Source organism: Pinus tabuliformis, chromosome Q (assembly GCF_031772625.1).
Source record: "Pinus tabuliformis cultivar Carrire ecotype Pingquan chromosome Q, CPIR1, whole genome shotgun sequence".
Classification (NCBI taxonomy): domain Eukaryota; kingdom Viridiplantae; phylum Streptophyta; class Pinopsida; order Pinales; family Pinaceae; genus Pinus; species Pinus tabuliformis.
Window position 1 is genome coordinate 213938351 of NC_142296.1, and position 17682 is coordinate 213956032.

Sequence of the window (17682 nt, forward strand, 5' to 3'; positions counted from 1 at the left end):
AACAGCAGTCTGTGTGTTGGGTGTGGACAATATGCTCTGTGAACTGGATGATGAAGAGGGTGAAGAATGACTTATATGGAGGTGAATAGATGGCTTAGCGGGGGTTGGAATAAAACTCTGCTGACCTGCCTCAGGACTAGTTTCAGGAGACTGTTCTGGTTCCTTCTGGTTCCTAAGAGTTTTAGGGATGAGATTTGGATTATCAAAAACAGGCGGGGGATTTGGGTCGGGATTTGACCTGGTATGCCTAGTTCTCTTCTTAGGAGCCAGCTTCTGAACTTGTTTTTGGTATTTTTTGGGGCTGTTTTTAGAATTATTTTGAAGGGACTGTTTAAGCTTTTGGAACCACTGTCTAAGAATAGATAGCAGCTGAAAATACGCTCTGATTCCCCAGTGGAGTCGCCAATTATGTTAACACCCAGGTTGTTCCCTATGACTCCCAAGGGAATACGGCCGGGGTAACCACTAACCAAGCTTTGGATTACAGGTCCTAGCCTACCTGTAATCAGAGAGGGCTCTCTCTTTAAGATTTAACTTTGTTTTGTGAAGATTTTAGGCTAGTTATGAGGTCAGATTATATTTGAGGTTTTGGTTGTGAACTGTTGTTGTGAGAAGGGCATGAAATGTTTGGGAGATGTTAGTCCATTGGGCATATGGAGTCAGGGATTTGGGACAGTCCTGGTGCCTGTAATGGAGAAAGTTTTACTGCAAGGCTAGATGACTATTCTTAATATAAATTCTGATTAGTGAGTGAAACAGTGGGAGATGGAATTACAGACAGTGTGATAACAAATTGAACAACGATTTCTACTTAGTAGCATACATGAATTACTAAATAGAAATTGTGAAAGATTCAGGGTTTATTGGAGCAGTTAAGAATTCCAATTAAACAGTTGAGCCTATAGAAAACATTTATAGCAAAGAAAGATTGAAATCAGGGTGTCTCCATGGACAAATCCTGAGCTATTCTTTTTCTTTCCTCCTAAGTTTAGATTAACCTGTGGAAGATATGAGTTAAACTGATAATAAACATGGAAAGAGATAGAGAAAACTTATTATATCAAGACACAGCACTAGAATCCTGCAGCATTCAGTAGTTCCAAGACAGCAAGCATCAGTGAGACCGATTTCCGCAAACCCCAAAGCCTTTCTGTATTATTTCTCCAGAGATTACAACCGAGTTCTCTTTCTTGAACAACAGAAGTAAAACAACAACCCCCAATGAACTGTGTGGGGGAGATTTTATACAAAAATATCAAGTAAAATATCTAGAATGATAGTTATTGAGCAATAACTATCTCTACCAACTTTGTACAGTGAAGTTATTACAAAATTTAAAGCCTGTAGTAAAGGCACATAACAGCTGTTTGATGTTTGTCAGTTGATGATGACTTTTGGGCCCAAGGGCCGGCTGCGTTAATTCTTGGACGGCTTCTGCGGACAACGGCTGCTGTAGATGACACGTTGTGGCTCTGATGCCTTTGGGATGCTGACCTGTAATATTTGACCTGTGGCTGTTGATCTGTGACTTCTCTATTGATTCTCTGCTTGCGGTAAAACGCATTTGATTAGATTATTTTGTCAAATCACAGCAAAGTCCTTATCATATCTGTCCACCATTGATCAGGGGGCATCTGATGCCTTCGCATCTTGAGGAGTGTCTCATCTGCATCTGTATATTTGTAGTAATTAGGGGGGACTTCAAACAGATGATTGATTTCATGTTCTATATAAAACAGATTTTCTAGTTTATCATACAGCTCTTGTCCTGTGGGCGGCCCAGTTCCTTCCGAAGCGCTAGATGAGGTAGTCAACTGATCAGTGATGTAGTTGTTGACTCTTTTCACATATTTCTCATGAGAAGATAGCCTTCTTGCGCTGTTTAGTAAACTGGGGAGTCCCCTATCGTGTAATGCTGTGATCTTGGCACCAAAAGCATTTACCTCTACTTGAATATCCTGACATTTTCTTTCTAGTGCCTGTACATAATTTCTGAGGGTGAGTACCCTTTTGATCATCAAAATTGTATCAGTTCTATCTCTGATACCCATGTTTTCTAACTGTATGCCAGTTTTGTTGTTCAACACATTGATCATTCTAGTAGCTATATCTGGCATACTTCCTAGAGAAGCTCTGGCTTTTTGACTTTCTGCATAAGCCTTGCCCAGCAAATCCATTTGCTCATGGATGGTCTCTATATATTGCCATTGGTCTGTAATTGATTGACCAATCTTTAACCATATGATTTTCTTGAGTTCTGTTATTGCTTTGCCCATGCTCATCTCTTTCTCTAGCTCTTTGATTTTTCTTTCCAAGGTCCTTACTTCCCTTGTCTTTTCTGCCACCTGTTGCTTGGATTTATCATGTTTCTTATTAAGTGTGACCAATTTCTCCTTAGCTTCATTCAGCTCTGCCATCTGGGCTTCCAGGACTTTAATTTCATTCATCAACTTCTGCATATAAAGGCTTGGAGCCTGCTCTGATGTTGGTGCTGGTGCTGATGTTGATGGAGCTGTCTCAACTGTCTGCACTGTAGGAGGAGTGAAAATTTGAGGGGGTTCCTCAAGGTCGATTACTTGCTGAGGGGGCTGAGATGTTTGGCCTCCTTCTTTCTGTTGTAGGGCTGCCTGCAGTGCAGCCTCTGTTTCTACCAATTTTCCCTCTCTCTGGGCAAGTTGTTTATGGAGTGATACCAGCATGGCTGCTACATCTTGGTCCTGCCTTCGCTGGGCAACCTCTTCTGTTTGAGGGTGAAGGGTTGCTGGGATCTTTATCATCTTTTTTAAGGCTGCAATGTCTGAATCCTTTATCTTTAGTAGCTCCTTTATAGCTTTAGGGTCCTTTGGATCATGCCCAAGCTCTATGATTATATCTTCTAAAGACCTTATCCTGTTGTCTTTAGCCTGGGAGGATGCCTTTTCTAACTCCAATTGTGAAGTGGTATTATTCAAAGAATTCTGCAATCTATAATTTACCAATGTTTTGTCTGCTAGGGTAGCATACACCATCTCACCCGTCTGCTTATGCAATTCAATTTGGTCCATTGGGTGGATGTCCTTGGACAAGATTTCCAAGTTTGTTCTTATATAATCAGCTGCAGACTGTGGCTGCAGCGCTGTGGGCATGAAATGGCTCATTATCATTTTTCCCTCTTGCACATCATATGCAGACATCAACCTCTGTTGGTTTGTGGGAGCCATTTTCAACAAGAGATTGTACAGCTGTAACCTCACCGGTTCATTTTTGGTCTTGATGTCTATGAATTGTTTCTTTATGCTAGACTCACCCTTTCTTTGTTGCTCTGAGGAGCTGACTTCTCCTCCAAGTATTCTTTGCGGCTCTCGCTGTAATGAGCTAGCTGATACCTCTGTGCTGGGGGGACCCATCTGTGCTTGACCAAAAGGCATCTCCTCCTCTGAAAAAGGATCGAGCCTTTGTCTCTTTTCCCCTTGCTGTGATGTTGTGGTACTAAGGGGAGTCTGTTCCTCTCTATCTCTCTTCTTACCCCTCTCTTCATTGATAGGGGTTTGGAGCACCGAAGTCTCCACTGTAACATTCTGTACTGGGGCTTCCTTTTCTTGCATTTTCTCATCATTAGGACCAGGAGCCTCTGCCATTTCTTCCTGCTGTTCAGGATGATTTTCAGGCTGTTCTTCTTGGTCTTCTGGCTCTTGTTCTTGGGTTGATCACTGCTCTTCAGGGGCCTTTTGCTGTTCTGTTTCCATGCCTGTATCCTTGGCTGAAGTCTCTGCTGTAATTGGGGCTTGGACTGCCTTTTGTGGAGCTGTGGATGATGAGGCAGCTGCTCCCACTTGAGTGCCTGGAAGAGAAGATACCTGTGAACAAAGCTCTAAGTCAGCCAACTTTTGGAGATTTCTTATTCCTCTTTGAGCTAATTCTTCTTGTGTAGTAGCCTCTTCTAAGGTGCCTTCCTTCCATTCTAGTTGATTTGCATATTTTTCTATGTGAGGCAACCTTATGTGATCATAACTGGCCAGCCTATATCTGACCCTTCTTAAGCTTATGAAATGATTGGGGTCGTATGGTGCCCAAAGGAAGCTGGTCTGTAAGCCAAGGTCATTTAGCATGCTATCTGCCTCTTGCCAAGCTTCCTCTCTTTTATTGTAGATGAAGGGGCCTAATTGGTTTCTTACTTTAAGCTGTGCTTTCTTGCCCTTGTTTGAAAAATGGAGTATATCAGCATTCCCAAATTGCCTGAAATACTCAAGGGCAAATAAGCTCATAGGCACATATCTGGGCAATCTATATGGGGCCAACTCACACCCATATATTCTGATAACTGTGTGGTTTTGGTAAAAATACCAATCCCCAATGCTGTATACCTTGGACAGCTGAAGAATTCTCTGCATCTCATCAGTTAGTCTTGGAGGAGGTGAGCTCAGAAGCAGAGACATGGCTGGGTGGATGAAGAGGTCTATAAATTCACAATAACTGTAAGGGGAACAAGACCTACAGTGGAAAATAGAGGACCAATAGACCACTGACCTTGTGCATCCATTCTTTTCACAGGAAAAGGAAATTTCTCATGCTGATAGTATAGGATTAAATGATAGATATAGGAGGTGTATCTGAACACCCTTTCTCTTTCCAAGTCCATCAACTGCTCATGTATTTTATTGGAGATGTAGGTGGCATAGTCATAACAGATTGGGGGCTTACCAGGGGTAAACATGGCCATTATCGCCAGCACAGTTTCATCAACAATTTCTATTGAATTATAGCCCAATATGGGACTAATCATCTCTACAAGGTCTGTGCCCAATTGATTTAGGTATACATGATGGATGGGAGGGTACTTCATGGTCTCAGAGGTTGAATCAATGAACAATTGGTTTATCTTGGTGATTTGAGCATCTGTCAGTTTAACTCCTTGTTTTATCAGATCCATCAATGATAAAGGAACTAACTTCTTAGCAGTTTTGAAGTTTAGCATCTCTCTAATGGCTGCAGGGGTGACATAAAAAACAACTGAGCCTGAAGGGTCAAGCACAGCCCTCTGAGTGGGGTCATAGCAGGCAGCACACCGATGGATTAGCTCAGGAAACACATTGACCTGAGGGAGCTTGAAGATGGGGAGGAAAGAGTCCCAAATACCCAATATATCAAGTCCACTATTATGCTTAGTTTTCAATTCATTCAGCAAGTGAATGTGATACTTACTATTCATTAGCATTTCCTCGGATATTTGGTAATCTTTATCTGCCAATGGTTTCCACTCCAACTTTCTCTGAGGGGCATTCAATGGAGCAATATTCAGGGCAACAGGTGCCACTGGTGTATCCATGTTTTACAAGTGAACTTGGGTTGAATTTCGACTATTTTTGGGAGAAATACCGTCCTGCGCGGTAGGTTAAGTAATTTGCTGAATTACAGCCCGTTTCAGAGCAACAGGGGTGTAATTGGGCACAATTGGCCGGTTAAAAACTGATGGAATTGGTTTTAAGGGGTAGCAGGCCTATTTCTCCAGGGAAAATGGTCAATTTTAATGGTTTTTTAACAATGCAGGACGAAACAGAGCGCGCAGCTGGGGAATTGACAAATACCTGGTTTAATGGTGGTATTTGAGCTTGGTTGCAGTCGAATTCTGGGCAGCAGCAGCTCCGAATGGTGTTGGTAAGGTGCGGCAGTAAAGGACGTGAAGATACATGCAGGAGGCAGAGCAGAAAAACACGGAAAAAATGTGCAAAAATGGCAAAATTCGGCCAAATATGGACTTTTTGGCGTTGGCGCGAAAATTTGGATGACGTCAGCATGACGTCATCAGGTGGGGTCAGGGTCGGGTGACGTCAGCATGACGTCATCGGGTGACGTGGCGGCCTGTGAGTGGTCCACGGGGACTGCATAGGTGGCGTGACAGCTCGGAGCGATGGCGGGCGGGGGCGCTGATGCGGCGGTGAGGTGTTATGACGTTGGCATGACAGGACAGCGGAAAACTGGGAGAGGTAAGTGGTTTCATATCGCACCGCTATTCATACGGAAGCGGGATTGTCAGAGGCTAGCCCGATCCGGTAATATGGTGACGCGTGCCCCCGTGTGTACGTCAGCGGACGTCAATTTTCGGAAGCTAACGGCAGTACATCAGGGCCGTTCTGAAATTGATGAGGGCCGTCGGATGGGAAATCCTAGATCCGACGGCTGGCGGGAGGCAGAGTTGGCCGGACGATACGGAAGGGGGGGTATAATAAAATAATCTTATTTTCTGAAATATGCGCCCGGCGGAACATTGGAAAAGTGGGTTTTGCGGATTTTTTAACAGTGTTACGGGTTAAAAAGGGGTCATTTGGGTTTTTCAAAGGTTTATTTACAAAATAAAGTGGGTAGATCATTTCAGAGGGTTTGTGGAAGGAAAAAAGGGGTAGGGCTTAGGCTATTAAACTGACCAGAGGTCAATTTAATCCCTGACTTTGGACATATGGCTATAGTGCCAAGGGGAAGGGAATATACATATTGCTGGGGTTTTATACACCATGGTGTTATAGTAATAGGGAAAGGGAACCATAGGGAATTAAGTAGTAAGAAATTAGGAGTTAATATGAGTGGGAAAGGTGGATGTGGGGGAAAAACACTAAGTTTATATGAAATCAACTTAGTTTAGGAAGTAGATCAAAATGAAAAGAATTTTTAGACAAGAAATGTGGCTTTTAAAGAAGTAAGAACCAACAAAACTTTGACTTCTTCCATGAGCATAGGTAGTATTGGGATGTTAGTAATGAGTGTAATGGGGGTGATCAGGGGGTTAGACATGCTTCATTGTATTGCTGCAAAACTGCTGAATGAGAGACCTGTACTGGCGCCATGTTTTTCCTTTGCTTGAGGCTAGTGACAAAAAGGAAATCATGCTTCTGCAACCCCATCTACCTACCCACTCTAATGCCTAGCATTTTTTGTTTCTTCATAGAGGGTGCACTTGGACTAGCAAACCCTGAATTGTTCTTTTCTTTTCTTTTTGCTTTTTTCTTTGCTTTTCTATCTACAGCTAACCTTTTTACCTCCAAAGCCCCAGATTAAACAGTTGGGAACCTTAATTTTCTACCTAACTACTGGCCTGCCAAGATTAAACAGTTTGGACAGGCTTCTATCTCTATTCTTATGACAAGAAATTGAAATATGGCATGATCCAGATTAGGCTGTTGGACCATCCATCAAAAATTCAGTCAACATCAAGCTATGTACACATATTGCATTCTCTTGGAAATATGGGATCTTTGTATCACCAAAGCAGAGCATATTTGGAACTTTCTTTGCCAATCATGAAATATGAAACCTATTGGTATAGGTATCTAACAGGTGGATCGTTCCATGTTAGCAATGTGGTTGATGTGAGTAATGCCAGAGTTGGCAAGGAGGAGCTTAAGTTCTTCAAGTAGCTTGTGGGTGTTACCACACCCAATCCATGGGTCCAGCCCAATGCGGACAGATGTGCCAGCTTGTATTCTCCAAGTGAGTCCATCTCGGATGAGTGGCAAAGAATTTAGCACTGCTTTCTAGATGATTGAGATCCCTGTTTTATTCCAGCTTGTCTGTCTAAGCCAGTCCATCAGGTTTAGGGGAGCTATGTACTTGGAGGAAGCCACCATAGTCCAAAGGCTATTTGTTGTGATTAGTTTCCATCCTAGCTTGGCCGCCAGAGCAGAAGAGAAGTCTTCCAGTTTTTTTATTCCCCACCTTCCCCATTTCTTTGGGAGAGCAAGCATATCCCATTTTTCCCATGCAAAAATCCTCCCTGTTTGTTTGCCTTTCCAAAGGAACCTGCAGCAGAGATTTTATATTCTAGTAAGGATTCCTCTTGGTATCCAAGCTAGGGACATCTAGTACATCGGAGTGGCTTCAAGAACAGATTTGATGAGAACTAGCCTTCCAGCCCTGGAGAGATACTTATGGTACCATATATTGAGTCTTCTTTCTAGCTTTGAGATTAACCATGTCCAGTCAACTATTTTGTGGCCATGGGGCTTCAACCTGTAACCCAAATATCTGAGGTCATCCTCCAACTACAAAAGGGTGAAGGGGAATCAGTGAAGAGCAAACTGGATCTCATGTGGGGTGCAATCAAATGCTATAATGGTGGATTTAGAGTTGTTGATGACCATGCCTGTTGCAGTTTGAAAAAGGGAGATGGTGTTCTGTAGGGTAGTCAAATCCCCAATTCCACCATTGAGGAAGATCAACACATCATCCACAAAGAGTAGATGAGTTATTATGCATCTGTCAGTGATCCTGATTCCCATGAGTCTTCCTCTGTGGTGCATATATTTTATAAGTCTACTAAGTCCCTCCATAACCAGCAAAAAAAGAAAGGGGGACAGGGGGCACCCTTGCTTGAGCCCTCTTTCAGAGTGAAAGAAAGGTGTTGCTGCTCCATTGACCAAGACACTAAAGGATATGTTTGTGATGCAACACATGATCCATTTTATAAACTCATATGGGAATCCTAAATGAGTTAGGAGCATTCGGATCATATCCAACTTACCCGATCAAAAGCCTTTGAGAGGTCTGCCTTGATGATCATACCTTTAATCTTCTTTGTCTAGATAGAATGCATCACTTCCTGAGTAGTACCAACCACTTCATGAATCTGACAATCCTGGAGGAAGGCAAATTGTTCTGAGGAGATGTGGGTGGAGAGAATGGGTCGGAGATGGTTTGCTATGATTTTTGCAATGATTTTATAAATGCAATTGCACAGGGAGATGGGGCGGAAGTCATCAAAGGAGGTCGAGTTTCTGATTTGGGAATGAGAGTGATGAAAGTGGAATTGATGGCCCCATGCATACAACCAATGGTCCTGCATTCTTCAATGACCTTAAGTAGATCATCTCCAAGGATTTCAAAAAAGGTTGTATAAAACTCCACCGACCAGCCATCTGGTCCAGGACTCTTGTCACGCTTAAACCATTTCAAAGTAGCCTCCAGTTCCCCTAAAGTGACTTCCCTGTTCAGCTCCATAGCATTCTCCTGATCTACAAACCGAGGGAAGAGTTGTGCTACTTTGATGACTTCAGCAAGAGTGGCATTGGGAGGTGCCTGATAGATCTGTTTGAAGTGTGATGTGGCCAGAGAGGCCAGTTGCTGGAAGGTATGCACATCATTCCCCTGCTCATTTGTTAGTTGCCAAATGGTATTGATTGCCTTTCGTCCATTTGCAAAATTGTGGAAAAAAATTATGTTGTCATCTCCCTCCATCAACCATATTTCTCTACTTCTCAATCTCCAAGTTTCTTCCCAATCTTTTAGTATTTTTCCTCTCTTCGATATTAACTCGGTGAGCTTATCCTTTTGATCTCTTGATATGAAAACCCCTCCTTGCTCGTCCTCCAAAGCAGCAATTTCTGATTCAATATCTCTTAGGGTTTGTACTTCATGTTCTCTCTTACTATGTGCCCAACTTTTTGATAGCCTTTTCAGCTCTTTTAAGTTGTTGACAGAACCTTCTATAATGTTCCCACTAGTAGGCGTACTTCCTATTCTCTCTTACTATGTGCCTAGATTTTTGATAGCCTTTTCAGCTCTTTTAAGTTGCTGACAAAACCTTCTGTAATGTTCCCACCAGCAGCAGGGGGGTGGGACTTCTAGAAGTCAGTGACCAATCGAGTATAGGTGACATCCTTCAACCAGGTGGTATTGAATTTGAAGGGGGCTCTAGGTTTGCATATTCCTCCCCTTATGTCAAGGAATATTGGCAAGTGGTTAGATATACCACCTGATCCAACCCACTGTCTGAAGATGAAGCCTAACCCCAGTAATCGTTCCTTGATGAGGAATCGATCAAGCCTTCTTGCGAGGCTGTCCTCTCCAATCCTTCTGTTCCTCCATGTAGGTAGAATCTTTGCAAAGGGGATATCAATAAAGTTGTGGTTCTCCAGGATATTTTCAAAGAAAGAAGATAGGGGATCGACCTAGGCATGATGTCCCCAAGATTATGAGAAACCCATAGAGAAGTTAAGGTCCCCACCCAGGATGATGTTGTCAGGTTGCAGGATGTTAGAGGTCAAAATATGTTCCCAAAATACTTCACGATGATGACAAGGCCCATATACATTAATCAGTCTGATGTCTGTACCCAGTTCAGATGAGAAAATGTCTGCCCCTATGTATCCAATGCCTCCCCAAATGTTACACAACTTGATAGAGCGGGGATTGTAACCCAAGGCTATGCCCCCTGAACGACCATTTACATCAAGGGCTTGGAAGGTCCATCTGGGAAGCATGGATTTGAGGAGGTGAGATATGGCTTTAGTAAGGTCTAGGGTTTCTTGTAAGAAAACAACATCAATATGTTAGGTCTTAAGAAGTCTTCACAGAGCTAGTTTTTTCTTAGGGCTAGCTATCCCTTGACAATTAAATGAGAGTGGCTTCATGGGGGAGATGAGCCCATGGTGTTCTGTGTTTTAAAACCCGGTCTATAGTAAGTTTTCGCCCTGTGACAATTTCCTCCCCTTCCTGCAGCTTTGCTTTGAAAAGGGAGGATGGTCAACCTCTAGGGGGCTTCGGAGGGATGGGGGAAGATACTAGGCTAATGCCTATGGAGTCAGGGACCTAAGATCGGGAAAGGGAATGAAGTTGGTATCTGTGGGGGAGAGAACCATGATCAGAGTTGGAGGATGAAGATGGCTTCGCCTCCGGGAAGGATGGGGGGGTATAGGAGTAAATAGGGGGAGGGGGATGCAGAGGGAAAGCTAGGGTAATGGGGGGGGGGGGGGGGGATGGCATAAAATCAGAGCTCTGATGAAACCCCATAGAGACATCCATGCATTCAGATAAATTAGAGAATTGTATAGAGCAGGGTTCAGAAGTGGACATACCCGAAGATAGCGCGGCTTCTGCAGCCACCCTTGACCTAGTCAGTGGAGGAGAGGGTGGCCGAAAATATGCTTTTCCGCGCTTCTTTGGAGTCTCCAAGGCCAGGGAATTCTCTACTACTTCAGGGGCTGAGTGTTCCATTACTTCATGCGAAGGGGTGTGTCTTGCTAGTGCCTGAGGATCCTTTGTAGGTATTGTCTTCCCCTTGTTCTCGTTCCTCACTTTCCCAATCAAGGGGCAGTCCTTGTAGAGGTGACCCACTTTATGGCAGCGCCTGCACCTAAATGGAACCCCCTCGTAATCAAGGATCTATGTTCGCGTGAAGTTCCTCCAACGCAGAGTAATTTGCTCTTGTAACCCTTCTCTGATGTCTAAATGGACTAAGATCCTCGCGAAAGCCATGATTCCAGTGGAGAGGTATGATTTGTCATATTCCAGATAGGTGCCTAGAGAGTTCCCTATGCATCTGAAGATGTCCTCAGACCAGAATTGTAGCGACAGGCTAGGGAGGCGAACCCATAAAGGCCCAACCCCTAACTGTTCCCTCTTTGGATCAAAAAAGGGGCTCCATCTCCTCAATAGCACAGGGGCCTGTTCAATATGCCAGAAGGATGACAATACCCAATTTGCATGCTCGACTCGAGCAAAATGCAATGAAAACCAACCACGGACAAAATTTTGAATGAAAGGTAGCTCGGCCAGGTGCTGTCCCCATATTTCTGCAACCCATTGTTTTAATCGTGCTGCTGTATAGTTCCTGCCCCGAACTCTTCCAACTAGGACTCGTTCGGCAGTGTCCATGGCTTTGCCCCACTGTATGTCTTCTTCCAAACTGATGATAACGTCATGTGCCCTTGATTTCACACACTTCTGTCTTTTTCCCATCCTATGTCCCGCGTCAGTGGCGTCCTCCTATGTTCCACTACGAGGAGGGTGTGTAGGATTAGGATTCGTGGGGTTCAGACCAAGGCCAGAGGGGAAGGCGTCCGAAAGAGGAGGGATATTCATGAAGTTGCCTGAAAGGGGAAAGGATATCGGAGCCGAGAGGGGGAGACCTTGTGTGGAAAGCAGAGGCTCACTGAGAGATGAAGTTGAGGGGTAATGGGATCCAGTGGATGGCTGAAGGGGAGGGAAACCAGAAGAGCAAGTGGCAAGGTTAGGGCTAATGCAATGGGCCACAAATTGAAGGGAGGTCGGTGACAGAGGAGGTGTAGCGAAAGGCAGCCAGGAGGGTGGAACTGCGGGTAGGTTGATAACCGAGCAGGAAGGCCCCGAGATCGAGGGTAGGGGAGCGATAGCCTCTGTCAAATCTCTGCTGAAAGGAAAAAACCCCTCCATGCTTGAGTGTGGGGTAGTCCATATGGAGGCACCCTCGAGAGGGTCTTCCAAATAATCTACTAATTCTGAGTCCATGACTTCTCTGGGTGTTACGTGCCAGCTGCCGTCGTAATTGGAGATAATCGTCATTGTAGGAGACCAACTACTGCAAATGGAGAATGGCGAGGGCACGACACGGTCACAGAGGAATATGCTCAAGCTGCAAATGGGAAACGAGAGGAGTTTAGTAATGGTGATCGAGAGTACGGTGCTAGGTGGGAGACAGAGCTAGTCTATGTTGCGGAGGAGGGAGCTCCAGAAATCTGCAGACAAACCCTAGCCCGTGTCGGGGTTGGGTCACGACGAAAATCCCATCTCCGAATCCATTTTTTTCAAGGTCTGCATGCATTCACATTTCCTTCAATCTTGTTCAAATTAACTTGAAGGCCTCATTGCAACCTTTTCATAATATAATTCCATGTGGATAGCTGTCTCACATATTTTATACTATAATTTATGGATATAGTTGTGATATTCATACATGATTTTTAGATACGTGTAATGATTTTTTATTCTTAAACTTTAATGAAAACCATTAATGATCCAAGTGGATATTGGTGCCCACCCGCCTATTCCACCTAGACCCCCTAGCCAGGTTCATCTGTTTCCTTGTTCATTTTAGCATTTACTATTTTTAGAAGTTTTCCAGGTCCTGAATTTTCGGAGCAGTTTTGACCCCCTAAACGATGTTTTTTGTGGTCCGTGACAGGCCCATGGTCGATGGCAGAAGCCTGTAGTGAAACTTGTAGTACTCGGTAAGACATTTCCAACAAGGTATCGTACGTGCCAAACAAAGATAATATGGAAAATTTACGACCCCGGGAAGTTGGCTGCCCAACTAACCCCAACGAGGCCCACAAACTCTTGGTGTTACATCTCTTGGGGTTAGGGTTTTGGTTGTTTATGGTTTTCTCATGTTTTCCAATAATAAATAGGCCCTTGAGCCTCATTGTAACATAGTTCAGAGGCATGTAGCCACCACATCTCTTCTCAAAGATAAGCTACCATTGCCCGAGTTATCTTATTCCCATTTTGTTTGTACGCATAGTTCAATATTTTTCTATTAATGAAATGAATTTTTTCTCTGATCAATCTATGTGTTTATGATTATATCCGTAAGTGTTGCGTTCATGTTAAAGTTCGGATCAGTGATATCAAAGTGGTCTGTTCTTTCTCTTTTTTTCTTTCTATGTCCCCAACGAGGTCAACGTATAAGGAGTTAGGGCTTGATCTCGTTGAACCATTGCAAGGTCAACCTTGCAAACCCCGACGACCTCCCATGGTAGAAGAAAAGAAAGACGAGGGGGCAAGAGATCCTTTCAAAATGTTGCTCGAGGAAGCCCTTGAGCGACAAAGGGACGCGATGATGGATAACTTTGCCCAGATCCTTCGACGGCTACCCACAAGCAATGCATCTTCATCTAGCAGCCACTCTGGAGGCGCCACTCCTTTTAAGGTACAAGTTAACTTCGATATTCCCATATTCGAAGGCCTAATAGATGCAGATGCCGTAGATAAATGGTTAAATCTATTGGAAGGATATTTTTCAATTCATGACTTTTCCAATCAGGAAAAGATTACTTTTGCACTTCTCAAAGCTGCCCCACACGTCAAGGACTGGTGGGAAACCTATTGTGAACAAAAGGACGAGAGTGAACCCTCGTTGTTTTCAGTTGCACCCACTTGGAATTATTTCCGAGACGCCATCAAGGAACAATATTACCCTATCGGGAGCTATGAAGACAAATACATAAAGTGGACCATGCTATGGCAGGGAAGGGACCAAGATGTGCCAGAGTTCGCAAATATTTTCCATACCCTTCGCATGGAGCTAGGTATCAAGGATACTAAGTGGAATTTGGTGCTCAAGTACTGCGGCTGTCCACACAAGTACATCCAAGACGAGATTGAGTTCCTAGACATTTCCTTACTTGGCACGGGATATCGGTACGCTGTCAAGATTGAGAAGAAGTTTAAATAGAAGATGCGGGACTTTGGATCTTCAAATCCAAAGCAAGGAAAAGGTGCCCCTAAACCACAGAACAAAGGACAAATCCAAGGTGGGGCTACCCAGGATAGCCCGCTGAAGCTGCAAGAAAAGAACAACACAACGAAGACGAAGAAGGACAAAGGAAAATGGTGTGAGTTCCATAAGAGCTCCACCCACAATACAAGTGAGTGTCGGGCCAAGCAGTCACTAGTGGCTGAGCTGAAGACTTCCGAATCAGACATAGGTTCTGACTCTGAATTAGAACCCGACAAGGGAACTGACAAAGGGAAGCAGAGCATTGATGCAGAGCTCAGTGACATCGTGGCCACCACTAAGATCCAGAAGATTGAGCCTGAAGATCCATAGGAGGGGGAATACCTCTTCCACTCACAAATGTGGGTGAAGGGTTCTCTGCTATAGTTCATTATCAATATCGGGAGTCAAAATAACCTCATTTCAGCAGATGTCGTGAAGTGCTTGGGCCTAAATGCTACAACACATCCACAGCCATACACCATCGAGTGGCTTCACTAAGGATGAGATCTTCATGTCAGCTAGCAGTTCCACCTTCCCTACAACATCAAGCCCTTCACAGATGAGGTACTATGTGATGTTGCTCCTCTTGGATTTTGTGATGTATTGTTAGGATAACCATACTTGTGGAAGCGACATGATGTATATGAGTCTAGACCTCGCTCTGTGATTATTACTTTGGATAATAGGTTGTACAGGATACCAGAGATAACACACCTACCGCCATCTCTTTGATCACTGCAAAGAAATGCAATAAGATCATTTCACAAACCAGAAAAATTATTTTCCTTATGATTTTCCCCCAGGGCAAGAAGAAGTTTGTGGCCATGACCTCTAGACAAGGCCCCTCCACATGACAACAACAGATGGACAAGATCATGGAGGTGTTCGACAACATCTTCACCTCCCCCACAGAGGTGCCTTTGCACTGTCAGGTCAAGCAATCCATCAATCTGACCTGAGGTGCGTCGTTTCCCAATAGACCAATCTATCGATGCTCTATTCTGGAGAATGGTGAAATCAAGAGGTAGATTCAGGAGCTTCTATAGAAAGGTCACATCCAACCGATTTCATCACGTTGTGGGAGCTCGATTGTGTTGGTACAGAAGAAGGATGGGACTTGGAGACTTTGTATTCACTATCGGGCACTAAACAAGATCATTGTCGAGAATAGGTACCTGATCCCACAGATTAACGACCTTTTGGACCAACTCAAGGGGGAAAATATTTTAGCAAGATAAACTTGAAGTCTGGATATCACCAGGTACCAATCGAACCCTCCGATGTGTGGAATATTTCCTTCAAATCCAAGGAGGGCCTTTTTGAATGGCTAGTTATGCCTTTCGGGTTGACGAATGCTCCTGTAACCTTCATGAGGCTGATGGATGACATCTTGTGGCCATTCACGAACTCATTTGTAGTGGTATACTTGGATGACATCCTGATCTTCAACCAGAGTTGGGAAGAGCACCTCCACCACATCCGATAGGTTCTCCAAACACTGTGGCAATACAAGTTGTGTACCAATTTAGAGAAATGCACTTTTGGCATGACCCAGGTTTAGTATCTAGGATACATTACTGATGAGCGGGGGGTGCATGTGGATCCAGCCAATATCCAAGTCATTCGGGATTGTCCATTCTGGGTCTTGCCAATTTCTACCATAGGTTCGTGTTGGGGTTCTCTTATATTCCTTGGCCCTTGAGTCAAGTCACCAAGGGAGGAGCAAAAGAAAAATTCTTTTGGTATGAATCTCAACAGAAGGCATTCGCAGAGTTGAAACATTGCCTCTGCTCTGAACCAGTGCTCATATTACTAGACTTGCAACAACCATTTGAGATTGAGACAGATGCCTCCGACTATGTTATTGGTGCAGTTCTTACATGGGCATCCAATGGCTTATCATAGTGAGACACTTTCAGACACAGTTCGAAAGTACCCCACTTACGATAAAGAAATGTATTCCATTGTGTAGGTCTGCCGTCAATGGAAGAATTACATTATGGGGAAGGAAACGGTCATCCACATAGACCGCTGACCTCTATAGTTCATACAGACACAAGGGAAGTTGCAAAATGATCGCCATCAGAAATGGTCCACCTATCTGCAACAGTTCCATTTGAACATTAATTATAAGAATGACAACACCAATAACGTCGTTGATTACCTCATCCGACCACCAGTCATGGAACTAATCACTGTGCGTGACTCCTCTGGGCACGAGACATCAGGGTGGCCACATATTTACAAGAGCGATCCAGAATTCAACAGCATATTCTAGACACTCCTGGAAGGGAAGCAAGTTCCAAAATTTCACCTTCAAGATGCACTATTATGCCACCTAGGAAACATCTGTGTTCCTTCAAGTGAGCGTGCCAAGATGATTTGGGAGGTGCACTACAGCTGAGTCATTGGACATTTCGAAGTAGAGAAAACAATGGTGGTATTGTAGAAGTATTTTTATTGGCCGAAACTTCATTAGGATGTTGGGAAGTACATTAGATCCTGCACCACCTGCGTCATTTCCAAACCAACCATCAAGAAGCAAGGCCTATATACTCCTCTACCTACTTCTAGCCGGCCTTGGGAATATGTCTCCATGGATTACATGTCAGGCCTTACCTCTACTAAGCACGACAACTATTGCGTTTTCATGGTTGTCGACAGATTCTATAATATGGCCATCATGGTGGCCTGCAAGAAGAGTATCACAACAGAGGCCACTGCTAAGCTCTTATTTGAGCGAGTGTGGGTACACTTTGGGATCCCATAGTCCATTTTCTTATATCGGGAAAACAGATTCCGTAGTGCATTTTGGTTAAGTCTCTGGTTGATGTTGGATACAAAAATTACTAAGTCCATGACTTTCCATCCCCAAACTAGTGGCCAAACAGAAGTTGTCAACAGGATGGTCTTAGACATTCTGCGCATGTACAACTCAAAGCAGCCATGCTCGTGGGATGAAAGTCTCCCCTATGTCCAACACAGCTACAATAGAGCTCTCAACAACTCAACATGCGACAACCCCTTTCAGGTAGGGCTGGGATTTCAACCATTATGCCCCATTGATGTGGCCATACCATTTGCAGCCACTTAGGTAGATTCAGATCACATTCAATCCGAAGTTGAAACGGCTAATAGCTTCATTGAGCACATTCAACACATCCGACAATAGGTCCATGATATATTGGACAAAGCCAATGCTAAGTTCAAGTAGCGCCATGATCAACATCGAGTGTCGCACAAGTTCCAGGTGGGTGACAAAGTTTGGCTACATTTGCAGAAGGAATGCCTTGCTGGACCCCACCGCAAGCTTCACCTGCTCCAATATGGACCATACACCATCACCAAGGCCTTCGGTGACAATTCCTTCGAGCTCAGCATCCCACCGTTCCTTGGTCTGCACCCAGTGTTCAATGTAGATCGCCTTCGACCATACTTTCCACCATTGTTGGACACAT

General features: G+C 44.1%; 1 protein-coding gene across 1 annotated transcript; it reads right to left on the reverse strand.

Moving 5' to 3' along the window:
* Positions 1 to 11130: 11130 nt before the first annotated feature.
* LOC149218972 (uncharacterized) lies at positions 11131 to 11706 on the reverse strand. The gene has a single exon (XM_089386676.1). It carries the CDS (start codon positions 11704 to 11706, stop codon positions 11131 to 11133), a length of 576 nt encoding a protein of 191 aa, XP_089242802.1.
* Positions 11707 to 17682: the final 5976 nt, after the last annotated feature.

What these genes read in the sequence shown, in the direction of transcription:
- LOC149218972 (XM_089386676.1), bottom strand. Translation starts at nt 11,706, where the DNA reads ATGGGAAAAAGACAGAAGTGTGTGAAATCAAGGGCACATGACGTTATC.